This window comes from Larus michahellis, chromosome 8 (assembly GCF_964199755.1).
Source record: "Larus michahellis chromosome 8, bLarMic1.1, whole genome shotgun sequence".
Taxonomy (NCBI): Eukaryota; Metazoa; Chordata; class Aves; order Charadriiformes; family Laridae; genus Larus; species Larus michahellis.
The window spans coordinates 31,846,176-31,858,336 of record NC_133903.1 but is presented as its reverse complement, the minus strand read 5'-3'; the positions used below and the strand labels follow the sequence as shown (position 1 = coordinate 31,858,336).

Sequence of the window (12,161 nt, the reverse complement as noted above, 5' to 3'; positions counted from 1 at the left end):
TATGCTCAGAGAAGCCAGGCAAACATATTATTTATAAGCCGGAGCCTGTTTTCCGTTTTTTTTTGTGCTTTACTTCCAATTTGGAAAATATCGCCAACACACTCAGGGCTGGGGGAGGATGACTATAAGGTAACTGCATGCTGGTCCTGCTGTGGAGTGAAGGTGGGTGAATCAGCTGTATGCATGTACTGCTGAACCATCTACGTTCAGTGGTAAGTCAAGTACCAGAACCACTATTTGAATATACTCCAAGTATCAGAGCCTAGTATAACAGTGTCTGGAAGAATGTTACGTTTGGTACTTCTCAAAAGCAGTGCATATTAGTATCATTACTAATCTTGAAGCAGAAAGGTCAAGAACTGAGCGGGCACTAAGACTGACTACTCTACTTCTAAAGGAGTCTTTCTGGAAGAGGTCTCAGGAAGGTGAGTGGTACATAACAGCCTACAATGTTGTCCTGCTGACAACATTTTTTTCCAGTTTCAAGTGTTTGACAATTTCTTGAAGACAATTCAAGGCACTAATGATTTCCACAAAACTCACATTAAACTATTTCAACTGGGACATAACATGCATATTTCTGTTTGTGTGATATGGAGATTTAATTACAGTCTTTAAGTGATGTAGTTGAATGAAACTAAAGTAAAATCCATAACCCAGAGGGCTGATGTCAAACAGGACTAGCCTCACAAATTATGGGTTTGTCATCTTAACTTCTCAGAAGGCATCTGGGAGTTAGAAAGCAAGAGGGAGTTTCAGCATTGTAAATAAATTAATTTTTAGAGATTCACAGACAATTTTTGATGGGAAGTTTGAACACCATGGATAACGTGGTTGTGCAATTACAGTTCTGATGACATTAAACAAATTTCTGTCTTCATCACAGACTAAGGGTCATTGACAGTGGCATGCATACCATGTTACATTGGTCTCTATTCATACATTACTTCTTATCCATGGTTCTTACGGTTAGTGAACTTCAAATCTAGGTTGTACACAATTGTTGACATAATGGCTGTGTAGAAAGTACTATGGCTTTCAGCTTCATGTAAAATCCAGCACTACAATTCCATCGTAATTTTCAGCTTTGACACTTACGGCCATCAATGGACTACTTATCCTGCTGAAACTGGACTACTTCACGTTTGCTCGAACTCATTTGGAAATGACCATGTCAACTTCAGATTATTCTTCCTACAACACTATCTTACTATTTCAGAAGAACTCTTGAAATCCAGCTTACAAACTTAAGTCAGGATTTTAATTTGAAAGATACTTAGATACTTTTGAAATTTCCAGTCATTTCTCAAAGGTTGCACAGTACACTAACAATTTCTTACTGAAGTTCCATCAGTGAAAGAAGGATAATTTTTTAATTGTTCCTCTTTGGTTGGAACTGGTTGATCAGAACTACTAGTCTGGAAATTTCAAGAATGGATGTAATGACTAACAACCAGGTGCTCAGTCTGCTCAAACTACAATAAGACAGACTCATCAGGACACTCAGACAAAATGCAGAAATCAGTACACCAGGTCAAGCAAACTTCTCTTGTCTCAAATATTCATACAGGATGAGATGCGGAATGGTATTTTACTGAGTGGTTAGTCCTATGATTACAAGTAGCAGAGTCTTGGTGACACAGCATCTCAACTACTAAACACTGAAGACCTGAAGATGCATTAACTTGTATCTCCCTCTCAAAGAACTGTTTGTGATTCATCGAGCTAAGATTATTAGCTTTCCCCAATTATATTCATACTGCTGCAAATCATATGGTATCAAAGATGTATTTCTTTACCCAGTCTTCCAACATACAGCACAACCACTGACTTGTACTAGTTCATGTTAAACACATCGAGATTTGATGTGAAGACAATAGGACTTCAAAAACCATAGCACTTCTCTAAGAAGTTGGTTTCAAATGTTAATTTTCCCATGTCATTAAAAATTTCAGATTCCTGCTGTAGTTTGAATTTCTCTGGTATTAATACTTTTTTTCCTGCTTACTTAAATATTCTTTTTAGTGTCTGATTTTTCCATTCCTAGATAAAACATTTTCATCATATTTTGTAGAAGGTAAATTAGGATTTTTTTCTAACCCAAGAAATCTTTTTTTTGTATGTTCTCTCCACTAATTCAGAATCATATAAAAAAAAAAGAAATAACAACAGCTACTAATGCTGCATGAAGTATTTTAACATTGATCTCATTTATGCAGTTTACTGTAGCAATTGTTGCTTTGTGGACCTATTTAACTACACCTAAGTAATAAAAGACTGAATTAACTGCTTTTGCTACTCCTCTCCATGGAAAACTGTCATCCAGTTGTTTGGTCCCTTTAACATTTAATCTTTCCAGATCTTCCTGGGATATTGGTCACATGTGGGTGGATTTCTCTTGTTATGAATAAACTTTTTGTCATTACTAATTCCTGAAAGGACTCCCTAACACAACAAATGTCCAAAATAACTTTAGGCAAGGCTAACCAGTGCAATAGGGGGTTGGATTCCATCCTGATTCAGTACATTGTATATCTGCCCTTTCACCATATCTGTATCCTTCATCACAGCCAAAAAGCAGTTGTTCAGATTCCTTGTAAGATGCCTTTGAAGAACGTACGTATCCATGCAGAATTTTTGGCACATCACATATAATCTCTGAAATTGAGAAAGACAAAATCCATGTATTTTTATTTTTCTTTGCTGAGAATAAATGCCTATCAGAATAAAATTCAGTGACAATTAAACATCAATTAACCTTCTAACTTGTCAAAGCACATTAGTCTGAAGAAAGAAAAATCCATCATGATTTCTTTGTATTTTATATACCCTAAGAACATGAGTGATTAAAAATCATACTTGTTTTTTAAACTTGGTTCAGATAGATTCAAAATTATTTGTAATGAATGGTAAAATCAACACTGAAGTGATTGAATCTTATGTAGACATACCAAAGCTAGTTTCAAAAAAATTGACTGCAGCCTGGAAAAACATACAGCTTGCAGTGAAAGTCTGGAACAACCAGATGGTCCATTATGACTACATTACCATCCAGTATTCTCTGATTTCTCTTTCTTATCCTACTTCTTCTGCATATATGCAATGGAGATTGTTTACAGACAAACTATGCTTAATTGCTGTGGAATAAAGTGAAAGCTTTGTAGTTTCCCACATGGTACCCAGTCCATAAAAGTCTGGGAGACTAAAGCTTCCTAATTACAGATAATAAATAGTATCCTTTTTACCTTGGCACTGAGGCACATCAGCATTCCATTTTCCATTAGAAGAGCAAATTATTTCTTTAGATCCAACAATCCTGTATTTTTCATTACATTCAAAATTTACAACCTGGCCAAAGGAATATTCTTGGCCTAGCAGAAATGCACCGGTCATAACTATTCTTCCATTTTCTGGTGCTTGTACAGGTAAACACTTTGCCACTGGAAAATAACAAAAACAAAAAACAAAAGGAAAGGGAAAAAACAGACATTTTGAGATCTGTTCTGTAAAATAAACTGACACACAATAACATTAAAATACAGAAAACTCACTGTAATTTCCTTACATGTTTTAAAAATATGCACTCTTGTTACATATTCAGATACTATTTGCAACAGATATAATACAAAACCCAAAGCAAAAAGACAGACTGACATAGGAGGAAGCTTGTAGTCTGGCTGTCATCATCCTCTTCTCTGCCCTTGAAGGCTAAAGACAGAGCACGCACTGAACTATATATATATATATATATACACTGTGCAGATAGAGATCTTTATGCCTAAAATTGAGGGCACTCAAAATCCAGCAAACTAAACGTGAAATATCTGAGACCAAGAAAATGTCAAACCATAGACAAAAAACTCTAGACAAGAGAAATACATCTACTTTCATTTGTGATTCTTAGAGGCATTTTCCTGATATTAGATGCTTAGCCAAAAGAGAAATTTCACTGCTGCACACGTATGTTAAAATAGACCAGTTAAAAATTATCTTCGGGAAGAAAGGGAGCTTATTTTCATAATCACACAGGTTTGAAACTGACGAAAAGGTTTCCAAAATCAGGGAAGTATCATCTGAGCGTTCCAGTCTGTTAAGTCTTGGGTTCTGGGTCTTTCTTACTCCCATTCTTACTTACTGAAATTTTTCCACAGTATGCTAAAAGGGAGAAGAACTTGCAACAAAATCTTAATGGCTGGGATATTCCCAAGGGTGGAGGAGAAAGCTAGCTAAAACCACCCATTCTTTCACATACATCTCAAATGTCTCATCCCAGCTGTTTTTTGTAACCATGTTTTGCAGACATATATTCTATCAGGGCCTTTAGGTGAGAGGTTTAAGCCTGTCTGTGAGTGACAAGACTGTTTTGAGAATGCTTTTTAACAAAAGCTTGAGTGCTTATTGGACTAAAATGGCTGAGCAGTCATTGTAAGGGTTTCACTGCTGCATAACTTGAATTTAAACGTGTGTCAATTAATACTAGTAGAAAGATCACAGGCTAGTTCTAGATAGTATCAGACAGATAAAAAGACAGTTTGATAAAGAATTAAATGTCAAACTCCATTTACCTTCACAGTGAGGGATGTCATTGCTCCATCCATCTGCCTGACACTCACGGTAATTTCTTTGGCTGAGCATCCGGTATCTTACCAAATAAAAGAGTAAACAACGATAAAATACAGTCTCATTATGTGACAAAACCAGCAGTGCTGCTTTTTTTGAAGCAAAGGAAGTAGGTTTCATATGTTCTAGCACAGACGAACCAAAATGTGACAAAACCTAGCAGGTTTTTGGCTTGTGTCTTCCCCATTTTATTTCTTCTAATTGCATATGGCAAAAAAAATATGAAAAAAAATCAGAAAGTAGGAAATAATCAGTAAGGTGGCTTTTTCATTACAGAGATAGCAAGTTTTGGCTACATAACAAATAACCTGGGGATAATTTATACAATCAATAGAAAGCAGAGTAAAACCCTTGTTGCCTGTGCTCTAGTATGACTGAAAGCCATGTGACAGCATCAAAATAGGACTTAATCCAAACCATATGCATCTCTTGCTTTGATGAGCTAGTATTATCTTAGGTTTGAGAGCAACATGGCCACAATGCCATGGCATCTGCTTTGTCTTAAATGTAGTAAGAGGAAGTACAGCTAGTCTGAAATGACAGTGAAGAACTGTCTGAGTTTAAGGGATTAAGAAGAATATTGATTTTGGAACTCACTTTGTGGAACTAAGACTAGACTCCAGCAATACAAAGACTGCAAAAGCATGGCTAAACCACTGTACCATGCTTATAGCCGATTTGCATTTCAAAAGAATGAATCCAGCAATAGGCATACTTCACTAAGCACAATACTACCTATTTGCCTTGCTGCAGTTTTCATTTGAGAAAATGAATAGAGGAGGAGGAGAGAAGTATTTCTTCCAAGTAGTCAGTGAAGACTTGTTAGTGAGTCCACCAGAAATGTCTTCCTTCAAACATTTTTTACAATACATTTTACTTCATACAGCACAAAAACGATTTAAGCAGACACGATGAGTTGTGGTTCTGAATAGAAGAGACTGTTGTATGGCCTGATGACTTCACTAACATAATTGCATCATGAATGCCTACTGAGAGCACTGATTCCAGCATATGAAGCTGCATTTCTATCCGAACTGGCTGGCTGGTGGAGTCATGAGGCAGCTTTACAGACAGATCACTATTTTTGTTTTCTACTCAGTCAGCCATGATTTCAAGTTAGCTACAGCCTTATGTATTTTAGGCGCTTTGGATGACAGCTTCAGGTGCATGAGTTCAGTTACTCCAATAGCACCAGACGTGAGAAAGATTTGTCTTTAATATTACTGTAAATGTAGAAATTTAAATTAAACAATAACCAAGCATTAAGTATTAGTAAGTTGCATCTGCATTACAGACAACAAATCTGTAACTGGCACTTCTTTTAACATTAACACCTTATGTTAACTCCCATATATTGAATTAAATAAGTATTACCCATCATTACATCTGTACTCAACTCTGGCACCAAATACAAATTCACTTCCACTGGTAAGTTCAAAGGAACCAAACTCAATATCTCCAGGATGTCCACAGTGCCTATCTGGTAAAAAAAAGAAGAAAAATGTACTTTTACACAATACAAAGGAATGAGGAAGTATGAAAGATAACACTTTTCGAGTAATGAGTAGCAAGTATGGGCCTTTCAAAAATTAAAGAATGCTCATCATTAGCTTGATTAACCCCCCCTTTTTTAGTCACTATTTTCAATGAGAACATATTGGAGTAAGGATCTGCTGATTTATTTTTTTTTAATAAATAACAAATTAGCAGGTTTCATTCCTCTAAAAAGGTTGAGTTCATCTGAAGTTTTATGACAAATTTAATGTCAGGATGTAACTTCAGCTCTTCATACAACTTGTGACATAAACTGTTTCAAAGCTTCCACTACATCCACCATTGGAAAAGAAATTTCCTCAATCTATTGGGGATTATGCTGAGTAGAGAGGGATGACCTAAGGCCATGGGAGTCTTTTGGTCCTCAGTCCTCTCTGCCCAGAGTTCTGCATAGGACTTTTCTTGCGGTCTGGCCCTAACTATTGGCCCTGGATTCCCAAAAGAATTCCAAAGATGAACACACCATCCCTCTCATTCATCCACTTTTGATGTTATTATACAGACTGCAAAATAAACTGCAGAGCTAAAACTTATTAGACCTCCCCAGAAGAAATTTTCCCTGGTCCCCATTGATCTAATTTCTTGGAATGTAGCAACATCCTTGTTTTCTCGAAGGAAGAGGTGTTGGAGTAGGTCCTAAACTGGCTCCATTGTGATTCAGAGAAAATGGACAACGTCATGATCAATTTTACTGTCTAGTATGGCCCACCCTGAAAAGGAAACGTGATCACTTAACCTGTGGCAGACCATCCCTTTTCTCCTTCGCCCTGCACTTTGCCAGTGGCAGTATCTATTCACTGGGTGGCAGCATTTACTAAAATATATTACTTAAAAGCAACACCAAATTTTGTATAATTTGAAAGATTTGTGTTCACTGATTAGTTATACAAATACATATAAAAACTGAGAAGGTGACTAAATAAAAAATGTAAAAGAAAGTGGTAACAACTGAATTAATTTTTACTGATGATTTGTATTCATCTCTGAATGACACCTGGGACTTATTTTTATATTATCAAACCTCTTGTGTGTCTAAAATTTCTTTGTGTTTAAAACTCATTTATTATTACAGAAAGAAAATATCTGCTGACTAACAATAATAAACTTCAATTTCTTCACTAATCAATTCTGCATGAAAGTATGAGATACTTCTAAACTCTTAACACAGTATACTAGAGATAATAAATAGCAGCTCTCATCCTAATAATGAATTTTCCTTCACAGATTAAAATAGAAGGCAGGAAAAATAATTTCCAAGAAATTATATCTTACATAGAACTATCTGAATACATCAAAAATAAAACAATACTTTCTCTTGACTTGCATTCAGAAGCTAGGTTAGTGCTTTATTCTGATTACACTGTAAATTTCATCTGCATTAGGCTTTTTCTAAAATTTTTGAAGCAAGCTCTTAATAACTTAACTTAATAACATTAATCTGGTTAATAATAAGGCCGGCCTAGAGTAAGATCTTCTCCTGTAAAGAAAAAAAAATAAGAAAATCCTTTGATCTGGAGAAAAGGAAGTTCCAAAAATGTTTCCTTATGCATACATACTTTTTAGGATGATATTTTAAAGGATGCTGAAACAAATAAGTTACAGGCAAAGATACAAGGGCAATTTCACATTGACATCACTAGCAAGGAATGTGATCTGTTGCGTCAAATATTTGCACATATTTTGCATAAATACTTACTTCTGCATTCTGCCATCGGGAGCTGTTGCTTCCATGTTCCATCAACACACTCAAACACAATTCGTCCAAGTTTCATATATCCAGGCCGACATCTGTATGTTACTCGAGTACCATGTGGATACGGAGGTCTGTCCCATGTTTCAGTAGGCACTTCTTTAACCCTCCTAGGAGGAGGTTCTTTACAAGCTAAAAATTGTAAATAAAAATATTGGTGACTGAAGCACATGCTAGAAATGGCAAAATATTTTTACAGTAGAAAATATAGCAAGAAATCCTAGGGACATTTGTGATAAAATGAGCATGTTTTCTACTTAATCATCACAAAATAGGAAACTGCCAGTAATTTTATAGAAATATGAATATACATTTAGAAGAACATCAGAATAGTCAAGCAAGTGCCAAGAAACCACATGGAACAGTCATAATTCAGGAAACAGATTTTAGTTACAAAAACTGAGATGAAATTAGTGCCCTGGTTCTAACCACAGACAGCTCTTATCCTTCCATCTGCAGGAGCTCCTCCATGCCTGTCCTTCCATTATCATGGATAACAACTCTGTGCATTCTGTAGAGCTTCCTTTCAAACTATTTTCTTCTGCAGCCGCCACCCACATGACATTAAGTTCACGTGTGATTTGATCCAGTTCTGTCAAATCTCCCCTCACCTTTTCACAGCCTAAAATTTCTCTCCAGGCTGAGATCACCTCATATTTCAAAACTTATTTCCTCCTGTCCATGAGATTACTTCTTATGACGAGTTACTTATTACACAATGTAATTAATTCTAGGTATTCACTTTGACCTTTGTTAGCTTCAAAGCATTTTGACTCAATTTTGGGGAGTAGATGGTGTTGTCTGATATTTCTCATTAGCTCAGTATTACAGTCCTTCCCCAAAAGCTCCTTCCTGGGCTGTGTTCAGTGTCCATGAAGTGTGCAGCCAAGATAATCTGAATTAGAAGAAATGAGCCTGAATCAATTATATTAAGAAGTTCCTCAACAGCTTGAGAATGAGAAAAATCAGACTAAAGGGGAAAGAAACAAACGTGGGATGATGTTAATGAAAGACTAAATGATCTTTGTTAAGAAACATTTTTTTGCTGTTTGTAATAACTGACCTCATTTCAGTGACTAATTCTCTGTGCTTGGGTGACTGAAGTGCACTTATTTTAAAGAGTAAGAATCTGGACAGTCTAGCTAATTAGATGCAATGAAGTCTGTTTTGCATCTGAACATGAAAGGTGAAACTTCATCAAGAATAAATAAAACAACCTCTGAGAAATGAAGCCTTGGAAAAGAAATGAGACCTCTCTGTAGAAAATAAATGTGAGACAAAATGCCCACCAGGGAAAGAAATTTCTTGGTGATACATTCATTACTCAGTAGAGGCCTGGCACAAAAATCCTCTCACTGGTTTAGCTGTAAGGACACAGGTTTGCAAAAGCAGGAATACAGTCACTGCAGTTTCCCATGGATTGTCCAGGTGCTGCCTGAAAATGGGACTACAGGAAAAATACCTAGGATCTTTCCTCATGCGAGGGATGTGGACCGTTGGCTTGCTAAACTGAACTGTGGAGATCACAGCCACAGATTAAGTAGCAGATATTAAATACTCATTCCTCCACATTAAAGTGTGGAAAGTGAATTTTACTTTACTTGTACAAAGATATACCCTTGAACACTCACTATTTTAATTTCCATCAGTGGAGTACCTACCAAATTAGAGGCATAATTTTAGAAAATTGTTTAAAAATCAGGAAAAAGATTTGTTACAAGAAAAAAAAGGGCATAATTTTAAGTGTTCTGTAGCTATGACAATTTAAAAATATAAAGAAATGAATGTTAATTGTGAGATCTAATAACTTTATTTTGGCTGTCTTAAGTACCCAGAAGAAGTAGACAAGCTTTTACAATACTGATGAGGTGCTAGAGTATGCCCACATGTTCACATTTTTCCCAGTACTTTAATAAATATGCTCCCTCCTACAAATGATTACATCTGAGTAAAGATTATTGCTTCTGACCACTGGAGGGTACCACCCGACTATCAGAAAAGGTAATAGGGACTTCTACTTTTCTTAGCAAGATTAAGACACATTCACTTTTAAATAACATTTTTGCAAAATGCAGGAATAAGCAAAACGAACAAGACTCCTCTAGCTACTTCTGTCTTTCAAATGTGCTAAAAATGGTTAGTTTACTTCTAAAAGTCCTTTGTAATGCTGAGAAAAGGAATTTTACTAATTCTATGTATTTTTCATTAGAGTTTGTTAAAATTAGTGCTTTCAGTTTGCAAGCTGAGAAAGCACACTCTGAATTCTATGATTTAAAAAATAGGCTATTTAGTAGAGGGCGAGCTTCTCTGCTCTATTCCTCCCTTACTTCTAAGTTGTATTATATTTTTATTGTCAGTTGTGTAGAATGGGGTCTCTTAACTCCTCCTTCCTTACATTAAAAAAAAAAAAAAAAGCACAAAAGATAATCTCCTGATAGTCTCTTCATCATTACTCAGACTTACTTCTTTCTGGGTGTTATTTCAACTCTCTCTGACTGTTCTTTACCACTCCTGCCCTGATGTCAAACTATGTGTTACCATCAAGTGTCACGGCATGTATATGCATCTCTGACTACAGATAGTTATTCTTTTTTTTTTTTAATGCAGTTTCTTAGTAGCTTGAGAAGAAGAAATCTGCTGACAGGATGGACTTCAAAACTGTATTAATTACATCATACACTCACCATATGCGCTCACCAAAATTTGGAAGGGTTTTATTTTTATATTAGAAAGCATGCAGTAAATGCATACCTTCAAATCCTTTATTGAGAGACAAGGAGAGCTAGAATGAATCATTTAGTATTCATATGTGACTTGACCTCAGTTTGAAATAGCTCAAGTTACTTTCTTGCTGTCATTATGCAGAGAGCAACTTTCACAGAGTCAAGCACAAACTACGAATTGAAGTAGAAGCATTTTTCAGCCCTTGTGCAAAACCCCAGCTCTTGAACAACTCATACAGACTTTCAGTATGAAGCTTGAACTAAGAACCCTGTATGACCCATGTTAATAGCTGTCCCAGATAAATTAAATATTGCTACATTCACATTCCTTTGCAATCTCTCTGATCCAAAGAAAGCATTGTGAAAAGGAAGTGCAAACTCGGGCAAACTTTCTTTTCAAATTCCAGGACTTTTCTGGACTTCTTTGCTTAGTTGCTTTGGAATAGTATTTATTTTAAGTATACATAAAGAAGATGATACATTTAATTACTGTCCTGATTTTTCATTTTTTCAAAGTAAAAATCCATCAGATTTTTTTGATTAATAAGATCTTCATAATCTTCACCTAAAATTAAAAAATACCTGAACCGAGCAAAGACACACTAGCTCAAAAACACAGCACCCTTTCTGCAACAGTCTATGTAAAGAAATCCAGACAGAAAGCAAAAGATTTAAATTACTAAATATACATTAAACAATATAAACACAATATCAAGAAAAATAAATTGAACAGAGAAACAGAAAATATCAGACGCTTCTGAAAAGATACCCAGAATACTAGCTATCTCTTTAAACATGCACAAAAGCACACCTGTATATATTTATCTCATGTAATGGATAAAAAACAGTCTGTCAGTCAACAGATATTTTGCAAGCTTTTCATTCCTCTTTGTCAAATTATCTCATAGATTATTACAGACAGAAAGAAATGCATATTTATTGGATATGTTCTATTTTAATCTACCAGCTGTTTACAGGTTTTAGATGTTAGGATAATTAACAAACATAATTAATAACAAATGAGTTGTCTGGCTTTAATTTATAGGGATACTAAACATTAAACAAGTTGTGCAACAGATTAATAACAGCAGTAGTTATCCAAATAAATAGGTGAAATAATACCTATGACAGCATACTAGATACTAAAGGTGCTAAATATTGCCAGAAGAAATCTCAATTATTGTTGTCAGAAGTTCATTAATATAGGCTACAATGCAAACATTTCATTTACATGTTGTTTTATTTACCATCTTCACATACACTTTAAGAAAGGGGGTTTGATTTTTTCCACATTAAATCTTACCTCTTTCTGCAGTACAATACATCCAACATAAGAGCAGAGTTGTATACCCCAGGAACGACATCCTAGAAATTCAGAAACTCAGCAAACACATTTAGTATTGTAGCCTACTTTTTTTGATTACTTTGTGTTATTTCCACTCATATTTTACTCACCAACTGCTCCAGGGACTGACCTTGCAAAGCATTTGTACTCTGATTTCAGCAGTCACTTC

General features: G+C 35.4%; 1 protein-coding gene across 1 annotated transcript in view; it reads right to left on the bottom strand.

Moving 5' to 3' along the window:
* The window catches only part of CFH (complement factor H), a 33,502-nt gene extending 21,341 nt beyond the window's left edge, over positions 1–12,161 (bottom strand). Inside the window, exons 1-6 of the mRNA XM_074599207.1 lie at positions 11,951–12,161; positions 7,871–8,056; positions 5,995–6,100; positions 4,566–4,642; positions 3,246–3,440; positions 2,488–2,658 (exon numbers count right to left, since the gene is read on the bottom strand). Coding sequence (XP_074455308.1) covers positions 2,488–2,658; positions 3,246–3,440; positions 4,566–4,642; positions 5,995–6,100; positions 7,871–8,056; positions 11,951–12,011 — 796 coding nt within the window. The 5' untranslated portion in view covers positions 12,012–12,161. The remainder of the gene's footprint in view (positions 1–2,487; positions 2,659–3,245; positions 3,441–4,565; positions 4,643–5,994; positions 6,101–7,870; positions 8,057–11,950) is intronic.